The 20960-nt window shown below is 36.9% G+C and overlaps 1 protein-coding gene across 1 annotated transcript; it reads left to right on the top strand.

The window, feature by feature from the left end:
- Window positions 1–7362: 7362 nt before the first annotated feature.
- Window positions 7363–11623, top strand: LOC107818188 (ferric reduction oxidase 2-like). Its single transcript, XM_016644133.2, has 8 exons — window positions 7363–7594; window positions 8431–8533; window positions 8632–8823; window positions 8921–9155; window positions 9259–9586; window positions 9694–9937; window positions 10263–10969; window positions 11301–11623. The coding sequence occupies exons 1-8, from the start codon at window positions 7387–7389 to the stop codon at window positions 11438–11440; spliced, it is 2157 nt and encodes a 718-aa protein (XP_016499619.1). The 5' UTR covers window positions 7363–7386; the 3' UTR covers window positions 11441–11623.
- The last annotated feature ends 9337 nt before the right edge of the window (window positions 11624–20960 follow it).

Raw genomic sequence — 20960 nt, 5'->3', positions numbered from 1 at the left:
CATGTTTCTTTTATGTCTGTTATATATTAATTTTTATGCCTTACATACTCGGTACATTATTCGCACTGACGCCCCTATTGCCTGGGGGCCTGCCAGAGCTATTCATACTTACAGTTTGAGTCCTTTACTCCATGTTTCTTTCATGTCTGTTATATATTAATTTTTATACCTTACATACTCGATACATTATTCGTACTGACGCCCCTATTGCCTGGGGGCCTGCGTTTCATGCCCGTAGGTGCAGGTAGACAGGCTGACGGTCCCCCATCTTAGGATCCCAGCTCAGCAAGAGTTTGTGTGCTCCATTTGATCCGGAGCTGCTATTGAGTTTTGGTACGATACTTTTGTATACATATGGGTATGACGGGACCCAGTCCCGTCCTTTATACAGTTGTACACTCTGTTAGAGGTCTGTAGACAGTCATGTATAGTTGGATAGTATGTGACCTTGTCGGCTCGCCCTACCGTATGTGTGTATATATATATATATATATATATATATATATATATATATATATATATATATATATATATATATATATATATATATATATATATATATGTGTGTGTGTGTGTGTGTGTGTGTGTGTGTGTCTTTTGGGCATGTTTTCCCACGTATGTTGTTCATATGTATCAGTAGTTTATTTTCAGACGTTTTCCATGACCTACACTTATTTCATGTTTATATCTTAGACGAATGCTTAGGGGTATTCGATAGGTAGAACTCGGGCACTCGTCACGGCCCATCGGTTTGGGTCGTGACAACATCCAACTACGGTATTCCATCTACATAAAGAACAAATACATTACATGTTATATTAATCATAATTCAAATTAATTTATAGAATTAAGTTACATAATAAAATTTAGTTACAAATTACAATATTTAAATAATTTGAGTGCATATTAATTTGAATACAATATTATTCTAACCCTACCATTAAACATAATTAGACTCGCTAGAATCTTCAATTAGTTAAGCCATTCAATTAGACTAACTCACTTATTATTAATCATGATTAATAAACTCTAAATCATAATTTAATATGCCCTAAATCATAGTTTAATAAGCCATAAATCATTAGCAATAAAATTGAAAAAAATAAAAATTAGCTAATTAAGCAAGTACCTTACATGATATCATAAACAAAATCAATTAGAGTAAACCATAAATCTAAAGAATTATAATCAATTGAAATACTCCCAACATCCCAAATTGTAAACCCTCGTTTATACAATTGAAAGAATTTAAATAACTAAAATAAACAAGTATAGATAACTAACCTTCAAAGAGAGGAGAGGGGTATGATTTTGGAACTGGCGCGGCAGTGGGCGGAGGAGCAATGGTGGGGCGGCAGAGGTGGGACCAACGGAGAACGGGGAGAGACGAAGTGCGGGGGTTTGATTTTGGGTAAGAAGGGAGTGATGAGTGGATTTTGGTGAAATTTGGGAAGGGTTGGCGGATGTTGAAGAAAGAATGAGAGAAAGAGAAAAGAGAAAATGGCGAAGAAACCCGTTGCTCGGCACCCTAAATTATAATTTTCCGACCGACTTCGGTCGGTATTTTAAGTGGAGTGTTTGACCATTTGACCCCATATTTCCGACCGAATTTGATCGGTATTTCAATTTTAAATTTTTTATAATATTAATTTAATGAAAATACCGATCGAAGTCGGTTGGTTTTAGTCAATTTATATAAATAGCTTTTAAATAAATTATATTTAATACTTAATTGTTATATATATCTCTGTGTGTGTGTGTGTGTGTGTGTATTTTTTTAAATTACTTTTATATGGACACTATATCCTATCTCTGTATGTATATATATACATATATGTATATAATATTTAATTGATTTAATATCCTAAATTGTAATATTCAATATTTAATTAATTTTGTATTTATATATACACACAAACACACACATTTCCAACTTTCGCCGCTTAGCATCGAATCCTCCTAGAAATATCCAAATGCAAATCCAGGCATACGCCCAAGTCCAAAATCACCATCCGGACCTAACGGAACCATCAAAACTCTGTTCCGGGGTCAAATTCAAAAAACTTAAACTTGGTCAACTCTTCCAACTTAAAATTTAAATCATGAAATTCATTCTTCCAAATCGATTCAGAATAACCTGAAAACCAAAACCGACAATTCACATAAGTCATAATACATTATACGGAGCTACTCATGGCCTTAACTACCGAGTGAAGTGCAAATACTCAAAACGACCGGTCAGGTCATTACATATCGTGATTTATGACTTGCACGTAAAGTTTGGCGTCATTCCAGAATATTTAAGTATGAATCGGACACGTTCGTTGAAGTTTGAATGTTGGAAAGTTGAAGGAAGTTTTCGATTGTCGATTCATAGTTTTGATATTGTTTGGTGTGATTTGAGGACTCGAGCAGGTTCGTGTTGTGTTTTGGGACTTGGTGTGATTGGACAGGGTCCCGGGGGCCTCGGGTTGATTCGGAGTGATTTCAGGCCATTTTTTCTTATTTTGCAACTACTGGTGCTGGTGTCTGGTTTTGTTCTTCGCAAATGCGAAGGGTCTCATGTGTTCGCGAAGAAGGATTTTAGGGCTGCTGGGAATTGCTCATCGCGAACGCGACGCAGGAGCCTCGAACGCGGAGAAGAGGCTGGGGTAGCCTACGCGAATGCGATTTGGAGTTCCCGAACGCGAAGAAAAAAGGGGAGCTGGGGCCTGACAGGTGCTAAGCCTTCACGAACATAGCTCGTGGCCCACAAATGCGAAGGGCAGGGGTCAGAAGGCTTCACGAACGCGACGAGGAGGTCGCGAACGCATAGAGGAAATTTTTGAGCCATTGATTTTGGCCTTCGCGATCGCGATGGTTTTTTCGCGATTGCAAAGAAGAGCGAGCCCGGGCAGATTGATTTAATACGGGACTTAGCTCATTTCTCTCCCATTTTCATTTGGTTGGGTGATTTTTGGAGCTCATGGAGGGAAGATTTTAATTATCTATATCAAGGTAAGTAATTCCCGCATATTGTTAGGATTTAAACATGAAAATTAGTAGAAATTGTGAGATTCTGAAAAAACCCTAGAAATTGGTATTTTTGGATTTTTACCATGAAATTGGACATGGATTTAGGAATAAACTACATATTCGAGTTCGTGGTGTTATAGGTAATGATTATCTTCAAGAATTTTCGGAATCCAGGTACGTAGGCCCGAGGGTTGACTTTGTTAAATTTTCGAGCGGAGTTGAGAATTATTATAAATTATATGCATTGGAGTATATTTTGATTGATTTGCACCTTGTTTGACTAGTTTCGGATCGATGGGCATTGGTTTGAGGTGTTAGAGAGGCTTTGGAGCCGGTTATAGAACTTCGGAGTGAGGTAAGTCTCCTATCTAATCTTGTAAGGGGAAAACTATCCCCCAGGTGATATAATTGTTATGTGTTACTAGTTGTAGGTGCTATGTACGCACGAGATGACGAGAGTCCGTACGTAGCTAAAGTATATGTCCGGGTAAAATTAGGACTTTATCATATAATATTTGAATTATTTGAACTCATTATGTTGGCTTAATTAATTGAATTCATAATTAAAATTGATATATATATATATATATATATATATATATATATATATATATATATATATATATATATTATATTATATATTAGGCCGAGCCTTATCACCTTGAGTTGTTGGCAAATTAATTGAGAAACAAGTAAAGGTCATCTTATGCTCATGTACTGTAGTATAAGCACGTGTCTCGTAATTCGGTAATTTTCTTTCTTTCTTGTGGAGTGGACCGAATACCTCGGCAGTATAATAGATGCATCTATGGTTCGTGTCGATCGACCCTTGGTAGTTTACACATTATTCTGGATCACGCCGTACGACCTCGGCATAATCGTGTGTTATATCGCTAGCCGTCCGAATATTTACGAGATTATCCTTTCACTGATGCCTGACATTTTATATGGCATTCTTTATCCGTTTGATACTGGCACTTGATACATCTGAGCTATTGAGATAGAATACAAGACTGAAAAATTTATATCTTTAAAAGAAATTTTTGGAAGATTATGTAACTTACAGTTTTACCCCATTATGGTTATTGTCCTTCATATTTGCTTATGATTTATCATATTACTTTATTGGACCTCTAGTAAGTGTCGACGTCGATCTCTCATCACTACTTATCCGGAGTTAGGCTAGATACTTACTGGGTACGCATTGATTTACGTACTCATGCTACACTTCTGCACTAAATGTGCAGGATCTGACAGGTTCAATTGGTGGTCATCTTGGCGCGTAGGCGCAGCTGCTGAGGAGATTTTATGGTGAGCTGCATGCTAGGCTACGTATCGCAGCCCACAGAGTCTCCACCGTACTATTTACTTTACCCTGTCTTATTTACATGTCGGACAGATGTTGTATTATTATTGTACTCCTTGGTAAATGCTCATGCACTTGTGACATCGGGTTTTGGGATGATTCTAGAATTTGTTTATGATTTGCTTAACTTCGATATACTTTTACTTGTATAATATTTAAATGGTATTTATCTATGACTTTAATGTATTTATATCTCCACCTAACAAGATTCATGATTTCAAAAATAATAAAATGAATAACTAAGTTGTTAGTTCACCGTTGGCTTGCCTAACGGCGACGTTGGGTGCCATCACGACCTATAGTGGGTTTTGGGTCGCGACAACTTGGTATCAGAGCTCTAGGTTCATTTGGGTCTCACGCGTCATGAGCAAGTCTAGTAGAATCTTACGGGTCGGTACGGAGACGTCTGTACTTATCTTCGAGAGGCTACAGGGTTGTTAGGAGCACTTCCCTTCTTGATTCCTCATAGTGCGATTTGATTCCATTGAAGCTTATGCCTTCATTTCCTTCCTACTCAATCTTATGCGACGTGGAGCACTTGTTATCAATTGGGCATAGAGGAGTTGTAGTGGTACTGCAGACGTATTTGTTCTGTCGTTTCAGCTCGAGAAGTGTGTTCTGTCGTTTCAGCTCAGTATCTGTATTTCTTATGGTTTCGAGGCTATGCACAGATTATTATGATGTTCATGTGTTGTTATCCCACAATGTTGGGGTAATGGTAGGGTGCTTGTTTATGTGTCGAGACAGTAAATGACTCGAAATGAGGATTTCTAAGTGTATGGTTTAGAGGTTCGGCATTTAATCCCAGCGGAGAAAAAATAATCGGATTATGAATGTTTAGGCTTTGGTTTAAGGAGTAACGAGACTTGATATTCTCGAGCGTGGTGGACTTGATAAGACTTAACAATCCGTTATAGTTATCTGGACAAAAACTAGTAAAACAAAAGATAGGAGTTCTTAATTCTTCAAGCCTTCGAAAACTTCAATGCTGCCTCTATGCTTTACTAATCCTTAGCAACAATGTTTGCCTCTCTCTAGACATGATTAATTCTCAGGTTTTCTACCATCTACATAATTACTGTTACTTTACAAAATGTTTATTACTTCTATGAAGTTAGTTTCAATGATCAATGTGTTGGCCGGGTTAAAACAACCCAAAGATACTCTTAACACAGTGTGATATTGTCCACTTTGAGCCAAGCCCGTGCGGTTTTCCCAAAAGACCTCACACCATTAAGAGTATCTAACTCCTTATAAGTATAATCTTTTTCCTTTTTACATTGCATGTGGAACTTTGTTCACACACACCTAACACAACCTCAGCTACCTACTTCCGAACCTGATTAGTTATTTTCTCGTTGTCTTCATCACATGATTAGTTACTCTTATTATGATAAACAAACAGTAAATCTATGTGATAGTAATTTGTAGGTATTATTTAGTTTAATTCCTCTTTACTTTCTGCACGCTGCTTGGAAACTTTTGGCAAAATGCAACTTGATAAGGGTCCAATTTTGTTTTACATTCCCCCATCAACATCGAATGATAACATCAAAGTAGAAAACCTGTGTCTATGATTATTTTAACTTTTACAGAAAGATAAATTTCAATAGATCATTGGATAAGTAACTAGAAATGATGATTAATCTCTTCCTCCGCAAACTTTAGTATATTTTGGAATAAATATTGAATGCGGGTAATTTTTTATCGAAGAAGAAGTTAGAACACTAGTTCATGCTACATATGCTTGCCATCATATATATATATATAAAGTTTCACGTAACATTATGTGTGAATTGTAATATAATAAGCAATCTTTGTTTTCTTCTTTGATTATCTCTCTTTGAAATTAATTAATTTACTGAACCAATCAAGTTAAAATAGGTCTAAACCTTTCCGTTGACGGCCTTACTATCCTTGGATATATTTATTTGATTCACAACAGATGATCAAAGAATACTTAGTCGATACTCAAGATAAAGAAAATTGGATCTAATATTATAAGGACTTTGCATGACAAAATGAAAGTAAAAAACTGATTAATTATGGGAATTATATCCCAAGTTGAATTTAAAAATAGATTAATGGGCACGTGTAAACACACATCCACCACATTAACAGTGCATCGCAGTCCTCAAGAAAACACAAGATCCCCACGCTTTGATTTACCGATTGACCCTGTCTTAGATTAATTTTTATGCATCTCTATTTTTTCATTGGATTTTGGTGAATTTTGGGCGATGTCGATTGATACTGTCTAGTATCTACATCGTTTAAAAGTTTTACAAACTATATACGTTAGCATCTAAACGAAAAAACTGCTTTAAAATTGGGAATCTACACTTTTCATCTAAATGCAATTTTTTTCTTTTCTTCCCCTTAAGTTTTTGTGTTAATTAACGATCCCAACAATTTCTTGCGTACTGTCTTATAGAGAGCAAGTAATAAGCATACTGCAAGTCTGCAACTCTCTTCTACTTAGAGAAAATACATTTTACTATTTTAGACAAAATACTCAAACACAGTAATTACAATTATTAAATGTCTTTGTTAGAGAATTTTGCAAGATACGATAAAATGGTTATTTAAGATCTTCCAAGTGACATGAAGCAACATTGCATGAAGCTTGCAGTTGTGTACAATGGGGCTATCCACGTGACATTCTCCTCCCCCACCTATCTTCCTGTTGACTTCTATACTATATGTATTTCACTTCAACATGGAATTTTACACGTTATTATATATATAGTATCAGATTCAGAATAATAAGAAAGGAATTTTCCCAGCCGTAATACTTTAGAGTAGGGACATGAATCTTGCTATACTTCAAGAACACGAGCTCACATATTTAATTTGTGTACACTTGAAAATTTAGAAAATATTATTTCAATTCTCTCCTACTTTACTACTATATAAGACTTCATTCCTTTACCATACTTTCCATCCAAAAGGTTTTTTTAACTCATTATCACTAAGAAAAGGAGAGGGAGCTATAAACAAAGAAAATGGATTCAAGAATGGCTCAAAGATCATCATCTCCTTCATCAAGTGACAACAATGGCTTTATCCAAGCAGTTATAATGGCTCTAGTGGTAACCGTTATACTTGGCTATTTTCTGGTTTTGATCGTATCACCAACCAATATGTATTATCTTATATGGACACCCAAGATTAAAGCTCGGGCAGCCACTTCCACGTACTTTGGAGCTCAAGGTAATCCTACGTGTTTGTTCTATTTATGAAGCGTACATGGGCCGGGTTGGTTCGGATTTTTTAATTCCCAAACCAAACTAATGGTGCCGGATTCTTAAATCTATAAACCAAACCAAACCAAACCAAACCAATCAACTCGGGTTTTTCAATCTCGGTTTCTCTCATAGTTTTCAATTTTTTTAGTAAAGTTTTCATAATGTATTTTCCAAGAAAATAATATAGCATTGTACTAAATATTCAATAATAAAGATAATGAAATCGCAAAAATAAATATTGTTAATTAATAAGCCTTAATAAAATGAACATAATCTAAAAATACTAAGTCATGCTAAAATAAGAACAGCTAAATACATGACTAAACACTAAAGAAAAAAATGAACTAAGTTATGTATTTTTATTACAAACTAATGCAAAACTAAAATATAGATATCCTATACATTACCCTTTTTTTATTGAATTGAACTTCTTTTGTTAGCATTAATATTGATTTGAACTTTATTTGAGTTATTACATTAAGTCCAACCTTAAAATAATATGTAAAAAAGATAAAACTATGAAATTATTTAAGAAATATTTATAAATTACATTATAATAAATATTTCTATGTATAAAATATTTAACAATTGTATATATATAATGTCGGGTTAGTTTGGTTTCAGTTTGATTTTTTTTCCAGTTAAAACCAAACCAAACCAATTATGGTCGAGTTTTCTTTCTCAATACCAATCAAATCAAATCAAACCAAATCACAATCGGGTTATTTTATCTGGTTTGACTCGGATTATCGGATTGGTGCGGTTTATCGATTTTCTTTAAATGCATTTTTTTTCTTACAGGAATGTCATTGTTGTTGGACACGTTTCCTTTCTTATTTATTGCTGTCTTGGGGTGTATATACCTCCACTTAAGGAAGAAATCCAGTGATAAAAACACCAACAGGTAAGAAAAAGTTTTTTTTTTTCCAGTACGAAGATATAAATATGCAAAACTAGTTATATATGTAATAATTTTCTTTTTTTGTATTTTCTGATTAACAGAGTTGAGGGAAAACAAAAGTTGGCAATATGGAGGAGACCGATAATAGTGAAGGGGCTAGGGATTGTTACAAGGATTGAACTTTGCTTTTTTGTAATGTTTATCGCACTCTTAGTCTGGTCTTATGCCTCTTACTTGCACGCTGCCTTTCCCTTTATCACACCACAGTCTGTTGCCGAAAGTGGGCAGAAAGTGTAAGTAATCTGCCTCTATATAGTACTTATAATTTGTTATCATAATGTGTATGACATTTTATCCGATTATTTTACAATTTTAAATTGGTAATGACAGATGGGAAGTCAAGCTTGAAGAAGCAGGACTGATGTTAGGACTTGTAGGAAATGTAGTGCTTACATTTCTGTTTGTTCCAGTTACAAGAGGTTCCTCAGTGTTGCAACTCTTTGGTCTGACTTCTGAAGCAAGTGTTAAATACCATATATGGCTTGGCCATATTGTAATGACCCTTTTCTCTGCTCATGGAATTTGTTACATTATCTATTGGGCTGCCACTCATCAATTGTCTGAGGTAATTTATAGTAGGATTTATCATGAGAAGTACTAAAATACAACTAAGTCCAATTGGTGAATTTCTAATTAGTAGTAATTACTCTTTGATTGAAATGAAACAGATGCTTAAATGGGCAAAAACCGATATCTCAAATTTGGCTGGAGAATTGTCACTGCTTTCTGGATTGGTTTTGTGGATAGCAACATTCCCTCGCATTAGGAGAAAGATGTTTGAGCTCTTCTTCTACACTCACCACCTCTACATTCTCTTCGTCGTCTTCTTTGTTTTCCATGTTGGCGTCTCTTATGCTGGAATTATGCTTCCCGGTTTCTACCTCTTCATTGTTGATCGATACTTGAGATTCTTACAGTCGCGATCAAATGTTCGTTTGGTCTCAGCTCGAGTTCTACCATGTGAAACTGTTGAGCTAAACTTCTCCAAGAGTAAAGGTAACTGAAGGAACTAACATCATTTACATTGACAGTGATTGAGGTAGAATGTTATAAGATAATTCACATAGCTAAATTGACATTTTTATCCTTTTTTCAATCCACAGGTTTAAGTTATACACCAACTAGCATCATGTTTGTGAATGTACCTAGCATTTCAAAAATGCAATGGCATCCTTTTACAATCACTTCAAGCAGTAGTTTGGAGGCAGATAAGCTCAGTGTTGTCATTAAGGGTGAAGGAAGCTGGTCCAAGAAGCTTTACCAGATTATTTCTTCCCCTAATTCTGTCGATCGTCTTAATGTCTCTGTTGAAGGACCTTATGGACCTCCTTCCACACATTTCCTAAGGTATGTTTGAAAAATATAATACAGAGTTCATTAGAGTCCAGTAACCAGTAAGTTGCACTGTAATTGACTACTATGCCCTCATACATGCCATCAGTAGATGTGGGGATGGCTGGAAATTTAAGGGTTCATGGTCAGTTTGGTAATGAAATTGGTGATATTGTCACATGACAAGATGTGTTGACAAACTGAACATGATTGAAAATATTATATTGTATAGCAGAAGCGAATGCTTAACTTAGAGTCGGTGTGTTCAGTATCCGTTCTAGATCTATTTCATAGTGTATGTTACAATAATAAACTAAAGTTCTTTATTTCGTTGTTGCAGGCATGATTTATTGGTTATGGTGAGCGGCGGGAGTGGAATCACTCCTTTCATCTCCATAATAAGGGAGCTAATCCACACAAGTGAGTCACAGAAATGCAAGACACCAGAAATCCTACTCATAAGTGTGTTCAAGAACTCACAAGACCTTACCATGTTAGACCTTCTCCTTCCCATTTCTGGTGCCCCATCTGAAACTTCTAAGTTAGGCCTACAAATTGAGGCTTATGTAACAAGAGAAAAGCAATCAACAACAGAAGACAAGAAGAACTTGAGGACCATATGGTTCAAACCCAACCCATCTGATCAGCCCATCACTCCAATTCTTGGCCAGAACAATTGGCTTTGGCTTGGTGCTATCATATCATCTTCCTTCATCATTTTCTTGATTTCCTTAGGGGCTTTGGATAAATACTACATTTACCCAATCGATAAAAATACCAACGAGATCTACTCTTATCCGATAAAGGCTGTGCTGAATATGCTTCTCATTTGCATTTCCATAGTCATCACAAGTACTGCAGCATTTCTTTGGAACAAGAAACACACTGGAGTGGAAGCCAACCAAATTCAGAACATGGAAGGAGCAACTCCAATGGCTTCACCTAATTCTTGGTTCTATAATGCAGATAGGGAAATGGAGAGTTTGCCCCAACAGTCACTTCTTCAGTCAACTAATCTCCATTTTGGTGAAAGACCAGACCTCAAAAGTAAGTTACCTGCAGTATTGACAATATATGGATTTTTTATATCACCAGCTTAAGTTAACCTACAACAACATTAACCAGTCATATATCAAGCTTGGTATACTAGTAACACGGAAAATAGATAAATAACCTGCTATAACCAATTAAATTGAATTGATGGTGTAAATTTATTTTACTGCCTTTAGTGTCTAAAACATATATCCCAAGATCATCATAGCTAAAGAAACTCTTATTCAAATTACCTGACCTTACTAGTAGTTTAAAGATCTATTGGAGACTCTTACCTGCTCCAATTTGAAGAACTCTGCTTTAATAAGTTGTAAATATGTTGCAGGGTTATTGTTTGAGAGGAAAGAATCAAGTGTTGGAGTTCTAGTGTGTGGCCCGAAGAAGATGAGACATGAAGTTGCAAACATCTGTTCCTCTGGTTTAGCTTCCAACCTTCATTTCGAGTCCATCAGCTTCAGTTGGTGATTTTATTTTTTTTTAAATTTCAAGAGACTATAATGCATTATGCATAGAATGACAAAAAAATTCATCCCTCCCCCACCCCCTACACAAAGGGAAAAATAAGATAACAGTATCTTTTGTTGCGTGTGTTGTTATGCTCCGGTTGATTGAGCTTTTTCAAGTGCTCCTATAACAAGTTTCCTTTGTTGTGAAATGTAAAAGATACTGTATGTTCTCTGTTTTAATCCATAAAAGCAAACATGTTGTTGTATGTGAAAGAAATAAAAGTAGACAAAATAAAATTAAAAAAAGTCAAAAAGAGATAACTTATGATGTAAGCGCTTACATCGACATTCTTATAATGTATGCGCTTACATCGGCATTCCTCTGATGTAAGTACTTACGTCGACAGGGCATTCAAATGCCTATAAAAGAGGTATGCATTTTCATTTGCATATCATCCCTCAACTTCTTCTTTCTCTCTTCAATTAATAAAGAGCTATTCTTTGTGTGACCGTAGAGTAGGCAAAAATTGACGAACCACGTAAATCTTCCCTTGTCTTGTCTTGTGCAATTTATTGCTTTTTTCTTTCAAATATTTTTTCACTTCTATTAGCCTGACACGTTTCCCAACAACTGGTATCAGAGCACAGACAGTGTAATTCTGATAGAAAAGTACGGTATTGATGCACGTACTATCACAAGAATAGTGTGACACTATTGATCATTGTTACTATTCATACACACTATTCACATAAAAAAATTGAAAAATGGCATTGGAATAAAGGAAGGTTAAGATTGACAAGTTCAATGGCAAGGATTTTGGATTCTGGAAAATGCAAATAGAGAATTATTTGTACCAGAAAAAATTATACTTACCTCTGACCGAGGTAAAACCAGAGAATATGGCCAAAGCGGATTGGGATCTATTAGATCGTCAAGCTCTTGGTGTGATTCGTTTGACGCTAACACGAAATGTGATGTTTAACATCATTAACGAGAAGACCACAGCAGGCCTAATGAAGGCATTATCAAATATGTACGAGAAGCCATCTGCTTTAAATAAAGTCTATTTGATGCGTCGATTGTTCAACTTAAAGATGACAGAAGGTAGATATATTACAGAACATATCAATGAGTTTAATGTAATATTAATTCAGTTGAGTTCTGTCAATATAACATTCGATGATGAAGTCAAGGCATTGATTCTACTATCATCTTTACCGGAGAGTTGGTCTGCAACAGTAATTACAGTTAGCAGTTCATCGGGAAGTACCAAACTCAAATTGGATTATATTAGAGACTTGGTTCTAAGCGAAGATATTCGCCGGGGAGAATCAAGTGATTCCTCAGGATTTGCTTTGAATACCGAAAGCAGTGGGAGAAGCAGCCAAAGAGGACAAAGTCATGGTCGTGGCCGATCAAAGTCAAGGAGAAGAGGGTAATCCAAAAATCGCAAAGACATTACATGCTAGAATCGCGATAAAAAGAGTCACTACAGTAGTCAGTGTAAAGAGCCAAAAAAGAAGAAGAACGATCAATACAAGGAAGAAAATTCAACAAATTTAATTGTTGAACAACTCGGTGATGCACTAATTTGTTGTGCAGATAGTCCAGTTGAATCTTGGATTTTGGACTCAGGTGCATCCTTTCACTCTACATCATGCAAAGAATTATTGCATAATTATATTGATGAAAAATTCTGAAAGGTTTATCTAGCACACGGCGAGCCTCTGAACATTGTTGGGAAATGTGAAGTTCATATAAAGACTTCACAAGGCACGCTATGAAAATTGCAAAATGTCTGACATGTTCCTGGCCTCAAGAAAAATATGATATCTATGGGTCAGATTGACAGTGAAGGATATACAACATTCGGTAACAGATCGTGGAAGATAACCAAAGGAAATTTGGTTGTGGCACGAGACTTCAAGAAGGGAACACTGTATGTAACTTCAATACAGAGAGATATTATAGCAACAGTTGATCATGGTCGAGATACAACATTGTGGCACCGGAGGCTCGGGCATATGAGTGAGAAGGGAATGAAATTATTGGCATCCAAAGAAAAGTTGTCAAACCTGAAGCATGTTGAATTAGGTTTGTGCGAAGATTGCGTTTACGGGAAATAAAAGAGAGTTAGTTTCTCAAAGGCGGGAAGGACGCCAAAGAAAGAGAAGCTAGAACTAGTGCATACAGATGTGTGGGGACCAGCTCCTGTAACTTCTCTAGGAGGCTCGCGCTATTACGTCACCTTCATTGATGATTCCACAAGAAAGATATGGGTTTATTTTCTGAAAAACAAATCTGATGTGTTTGTTACCTTTAAAAGATGGAAAGTTGAAATTGAAAATCAGACAAGTCTAAAATTAAAATATCTGAAGTCTGACAATGGAGAAGAGTATAATAGTCAAGACTTTAAAGCATTCTGCTCTGAGAATGGGATCAGAATGATCAAGACAGTTCCTGGAACACCAGAACAAAATGCCGTTGCTGAGAGGATGAACAGAACCCTGAATGAACAATCCAGAAGTATGAGAATACATTTTGGATTGCCGAAGTATTTTTGGGCCGAGGCTGTTAACACGGCAGCTTACCTCATAAACAGGGGACCCTCTCTACCGCTGAATTTTGAAATTCCTGGGGAGGTATGGACAGGAAAGGACTGTCACGCCCCGACCTCGGGGAGCGCGACCAATGCTCAATCAAGATAACTCGGTCGAGCAAGCCTACTTGATATCGTCTAACCAATCTTACCCATGAACAATATAAAATCAATATCAAGAGATATACATGAGAAGAGTGAAATGTTCCCCATTCTTTTCCCATTACTAAAGGATATTCATTTACGATTTCCAAAATATAACACGTTTATAGATATGATAAAAAACAGGTTTGCCCAAATACCAGCACTTACTAGTTCAATTCCAAATATCAAACACCACCCATAACCTGTCTACGGAACCTCTAAGTACAATAGAAGAGAAGAATAGAAGTACCGGCGATAAGGCCCCAGTTATACCTCAAAACATAAAGTACAACGTCAAATGACATGAAGCCCGGAACAGAGTAGGACTCACCAATAGAGAGTAACTGCTAACGAGGATCAAAACCGCCCGCTAACGAACCATCTGCATCCATTGAAGATGCAGCGCCCATGGAAAAAAGGAAGTTAGTACATATGGAATGGTGCTAGTATGAAAACCAAAACACCTATTTAAAGACATAGAAATACAACATGAATACAATGAATCAAAGTTAGCCGTTAAATCCACAGGAAATTATTATAAGCTTTCAATAACATTTATAAATTGTTAAGTCGGGGATCCTCTACAACTACCTTTACAAATAACGGCCCTACCGCCTCACCCCAATATATGTGGGCGGAGGTGTATCACAATACCACAATCTCTATACAAAGCTGCTCTGCCGCCTCACCCCAATATATGCGGGTGGAGGTGTATCACAATACCACAATCTCTACACAAAGCGGCCCTGTCGCCTCACCCCAATATATGCGGGTAGAGGTGTATCACAATACCACAATCCCTATACAAAGAGGCCCTGCCGCCTCACCCCAATATATGCGGGTGGAGGTGTAATCGTAACACCAAAACTCTAGATTCCCAAAATGATAATAGTTTGTACAATGGGTTCTCTTCCAATCAACCATTTCACACGTTTGGCCTTAGCAAGGGTAGGTTCATAAGGTTTCATCATATGAGAAATAAGTGTTTGATTACATTTGTTTCACACAAGGTTTTCATCCCAAGAAGTGGGTATAACATAATTAAGTCACATTAGAAAATCTTTAACACATCATTCATTCTTGAAATACTTTTTTCCAAAAAGGGTAATACAAAATTTCAACTCATGAACATATATGAGCTAAAAATACTTTGTAAATACTTACAAAGCATAGCATTAATTAAGACAACCACATTTGGGTATGACCTGAGCACATAAGCTTTTAGGAACATCTATTTTTGAAGTCAATTTGGGACAGTTGAATCAAGGCATATTTCATAACCTTTCTCACATCATTTCATTTTCTCGGCACCATTGGCCACAAGTATAACTTTCATTCTTGGCAAATTGGCCGCACTTTATATCTCCAACCCATTTATTTCAATTTCAAGCATCCTTGTAGATTATCAACAACAAGGCATTTCTACTCAAGACTTTAAATACATATTTGAGCAACTAACCAAATTAAGGGTCTTAGGCACATGTGATTTCTTACACAATTCGACATGTTAGTTTTCATTAGAATCACGTTTTCAAATTATAACATATCAACGCACAACCCACGCTTAATCACCTTCTCAAATAGTAAATCAACATAACAAGTACATTTGGATTACGAATTGAACGCATATATCTCCTAACACAAGGCTTATTCGGAATAATCAATTTATAATGAGCAACACGGGACTTACAAGGCCATTCTGGGGTTCAATTCTAAAAGAGGAGTTTAGCCAACATACCTGGAATTCTCCCCTTAATAATACTACGACGTTCCACCACACTAAACAACTTTAATCTACAACAATGCAACACAATTGCACCAATATTAGCAATATTTCTATACTTTAAGTCATTTAGACTTTTTATCAAACATCTAGTGTGCATACCTTTCTACAACCTCCTACAATAGAATTTCTTCACCTAACAACCACCTTCCACACCAATGATTCACCTCACAACTTCCATTAGCACATGCATTCCCAACACTTCACTCCCAACCCATAAATGTTATCAATTAATTTATTTTACAATCTCTACAATACCAACACAACCTAGGTTAGGCACTTATGGCTTCCAATCACCGTCCCATAAGTAATAACATATATTTCATACATAATTAATCACCATATATTAGTTAGAGATGGTAGACATACCTCTTGTAGACCAAATATTAAAAGACAATTTTTGGGATGTTCTTGAGATTTTGAAGAAATCCTATGGAATCCAATCAAAACCTTGTTGTAACTAGTGATTGAGAAGTGAGATCCTCATAAAAACACACTTAAAAACTCACCTTAAGTGTGTATTGGAAGCCTTGGTCGGATGGGTGATAGAGAGAAAGACCTAGTCTTGAAGAAACTACTTAGCCCCTCTCTCTACCCGGCCTTGGGGGTATTTAATGGGCTCCTACGTGTGCGGCCGTGCACTTGGGCAAGTGACCGCGCATCTGGCCACACACATAAGGCAGAATACCCTCTAATATGCACGGTCGCGCATCTGGGCGCGCATATGGCATAGTTCCGGTAACATGTCTATAACTCTCTGTAGAAATATCCAAATGACAAACGGTTTGATACGTTGGAAACTAGACTCAAAGGTTTTAATTTGATAGGTATATCACCACCTAAGTCTTTATATTGTGGGAGTTCTATTCGTTTGAAGTCGGGTCTTGTGCTAATTGAAACATCCTTTCCACATAATGTATCCAACTTGTTCAACACAAGTTCTTGCCATTCACAAAACTTCTTAGTATGTTCCAACACACCTTAAACACATATTTTCATTTCAAAATGATGTGGTTCTATCCCATGGGTCTCCTTTAATACTCGAATATATTATTTCCGAATACCGTTGGCTCACTTAATCTTAAATCATTAGGAATTTTTTTAATGGGGCCTTACATTCTCCCCCGCTTAGTATCATTCGTCCTCAAATGAGGGTAAAAATTCACCATTAGCACCCACTGTGACTCAGTTGCTATAACACATACCAGCAGTTCCAAATTTTTGACTAACTCCCTAAATTTTCAAAAAATTTGTCAGAGTCTCCCCTGTAATTGGGGCCTATCCATCTGCCAGAGAATCCCAAAACCACCCTAACAACATATCCATAACTCAACAAAGTGTCACAGTATATATCAACAACAATGATCTCAACATTAAGGGCATTACATTAAGAGAAGTGGTATCTAGACATGAGTTTCACATATTTAAATCATAACACATAACAAGTACTCTTTTTAACCACAACCATTTGGTTATACAAGCAAGTGAGAATACTTCCTTTACTTTGACGGAGGCAGATCTCAATTTCCGGACTTATCTAACAGGGATGACAACTAAGTACCTCTTATAAGCCAATTACCCATTAACTTCACCTTCAATAGTTTCTACCGGAATGATAGGCAAAAGATTTCCAACAACCTTCTGGAACCTAGATACATGATGCATCGGGTGCATGGAGGAAAACGATGGGAAAACATCATACTCATAGTTTGGCCTATTTCCTTCAATATTCCATAAGGCCTAATGTGACTACACATACTATACCTTCCTTAACAATTCACCCAATATATTCATAGATAACATTTTGAGAAAAACCCGTTAACTTTCTTCAACTCTAAATCCCTATGCCCAACACCCAAACTAAACCTTTGGAGACCTCCAACAATTACTCTAAGATGTGCTAGCATGAATATGACCATAAAATTTCCTATCCAATATATTTTATCACGGGATGATTCTTCTTCTTTAACATGTTTGAACCTTCAACCCCCATAGGTTTACTATAAATAAGAACAACGAGGTTCGAGATTGGGCGGGAATTTTTCAAGAATCCATCAATGTGCTGAGCAAGGCATTTTAGGAGGTTATATCCTAAGAGACAGGAAGGTTGCTACCAATAGTGCTGACATGGTTAATCATTGTGATGACATCATTGATTCAACAAATAAGGCATAGAGTTTCCTAGTAGGCATTGATAATGTAGGGACCATGTTCATGATTCTGAGATTTAAAAGAAATGAGTCATTTTAGACATGTGACATATGAGAGGCATGGTCGGGAGGATAAAGACCTTAGCGTCAATTATTCTTGGAAGACTATGAGTCATGAAAACGACAACAACAATTGTTTCATTCTATATGTGCCTTGTTCGGCAATAGTAGGCCTCAAAGAGAAATAGCCAAGTATGTGACACCAGTCGCCTCTTGGAATGTAGGGAAAATCAGTTTAACGCGAAATGAGAATATTCTGGCACCCTGAATGTGATATGGGTTTCAAAATTCATGTAGTTGCATTACGCTCTTAACATTAACTAACACAAGGAATAGATATGCCACAAGCCCATGAGGATGAAAAAAGAAGTTGAACACTTGTGAGATTATTATCATTCTGACAACTTAACCCTTCACGATAGTTGATCCTATATGAGAGGACTAGAGATACAACAAACTTGTCTTTCAAATCAATATGCTCATGATATGTGCTAGAATCTTAAACTTCCACCTGAGGTTGGGAGGGAAAGGTCGCGGTAAGGCTACTTAACTTTCAACCACACACAAGGGAAACCATGTAGCTATGACAATTTAATGTTGGGATGAAATCATATGTTTGTTAGAGAGAATGAACACTTTGCTATGAGCTAGACACATTTCCGCCATAATAACTTTCAAGTTGCGATACCAGGCCACTTCATAGGCAACTACAATACTAGGAACAAAGTGATCTACTTACTGCAGAATGATCTAAGTGGACATGAAAGTCATACTGAGATGGGCAAACAAAACCATCTACCTGTGATGAATTTGTGAAAATCTCAAATTTCCCAAAAACTTTTATGCTGGTAAGTGACCTCTTTCAACTGACAGGTACACATATGATAGGTGCTGAGATATGCTCTCATGTTACTAGACAGTGAAACGGATTCATGATAATATTCACAAAGGAGTAAAATGATTGTTCAAACCATAGGAGCCACATACACCGGAGAGATAAAAGAGTGGCTCAAGAAGGATCTCAACAATAGGTCGATATACATTGGATTTGATACCACATAGGTAAACTTTATTATTGTGCATACATAGATCAAGTGAGCAGATGTTATCCATTTGAATCAAAAGGTTCTTGCAAGAAATTCATCAGGTATAATCCCCTGTTGAGAATTTAGGAAAGCAGGTGGGAAGTATTAATCCTAGAGTTATAACTCAATTCAAGGACATAATTATAGAACTCAATTCCTCAAGAGGTCGTAAATAAGAGAATTGTGATCAAGAGGCTTCACGAATACTACGTCTCATTCAAAAAGTAGGTACATGCAATGTTTTGTGATTCAACATTTTGGTTAAGACCAGATTTATATAGGCTCTCGATATAGATGTACATATACAACAAGGAAAATCATGTGGTGTTCAGAATGATATACTAAGGAGTGACTTACTTGGTAACTTTAGATTGACGGGGCAGTGCCTTAACTGATGTCCCTCGACTCCACATCTGTAACATACATTGGTACCATAGTGACATACCCCTGAATGATATCTCCTACACTTCACACAACATGGATGAGGTCCCTTAAACTGACTCGCCCCACCGACCTGATATTCACCCTTTTGCATACATAAAAACATTCCCAATATCTTTACTCCAAGACTTCATGGCGGGAGTAACAATCTCTATACCGGTTTGTTGTGTGGGCCTTTCGAATTTCCCATGCCTGCCACCCTTTACACACTCCTGAGCATACTCACAACATGACACAAAATGTTCCCGCCCGCATATCGGGCAGACCGGGCTAGGTGTACCCAACCTAGGGCATTTGTTCTTCTTGTGCCCCCTCTTTCCCTAACCATAATATATTTCAAGAGTCATCCAACACGTCCCTAAGTGGCGCTTCTTACAAATCAAACATTCTGGCTTATTGGTACAAACAACTCTCTTTCGCTTCTTAGGTGTTCTCACCATATGATTTGGTGGCGTGGTGACATTAATAGGAATAAGGACACTACCCTTAGCAACAAGTTCTTCCAATCCCTCCACGGCTCGACACATTCTCCCAACGAACTCTCGTGTAATCTCCCCCAAATTCAATGCCAAGGTCATTCCCTCATTGCTGCTTCGAACACGTGGATTACTCATCTGGAAAATGAGACATGACGAATAAATTTCTTCCTATCTTGAGCTCTATCGCACGATCTAGAGTATCAAAGAAGTGTAAAATTCCTAAATGTCCAAGTAGCTTCCTCATTATAGATGTGGTCGACAACACACCGATAAGAAAGAATCTACTAGACAAGGCTCCGAGACATCCTAGGACACTTTAAAACCTTAGGCTCTGTTACCAAGTTTGTCACGCCTCGACCTCTAGGAGCGCGAGCCTACTTGATGTCGTCTAACCAATCTTACCCATGAACAATATAAAATCAGTATCAAGAAATACATATGAGGAGAGTGAAATGCTCCCCATTCTTTTCCCATTACTAAAGGATATTCATTTACGATTTCCAAAATATAACACGTTTATAGATATGATGAAAAACAAGTTTGCCCAAATACCAACACTTACTAGTTCAATTCCCAACATCAAACACCACCCACAACCTGTCTACGGAGCCTCTAAGTACAATAGAAGAGAAGAATATAAGTGCCGGCGACAAGGCCCCGTCTATACCTCAAAATAAAAAGTACAACGTCAAATGACATGAAGCCCGGAACAGAGTTCACCAAAATCTGCTGAATAGAGAGTAACTGCTAACGAGGATCAAAATCGCCCGCTGACAAACCACCTACATCCATTGAAG

The sequence above is a fragment of the Nicotiana tabacum genome, chromosome 19 (assembly GCF_000715075.1).
Source record: "Nicotiana tabacum cultivar K326 chromosome 19, ASM71507v2, whole genome shotgun sequence".
In the NCBI taxonomy this organism is placed as follows: domain Eukaryota; kingdom Viridiplantae; phylum Streptophyta; class Magnoliopsida; order Solanales; family Solanaceae; genus Nicotiana; species Nicotiana tabacum.
Note: the sequence above shows the minus strand (reverse complement) of the source record. Positions and strands in the feature narration are given on the sequence as shown.

Excerpts from the sequence above, each read along its gene's own strand:
- LOC107818188 (XM_016644133.2), top strand. The coding sequence starts at position 7,387 with ATGGATTCAAGAATGGCTCAAAGATCATCATCTCCTTCATCAAGTGAC. Across the intron at positions 8,824-8,920 it reads GCCGAAAGTGGGCAGAAAGT|ATGGGAAGTCAAGCTTGAAG; the intron begins GTAAGTAATCTG and ends TGGTAATGACAG. Across the intron at positions 10,970-11,300 it reads TGAAAGACCAGACCTCAAAA|GGTTATTGTTTGAGAGGAAA; the intron begins GTAAGTTACCTG and ends AATATGTTGCAG.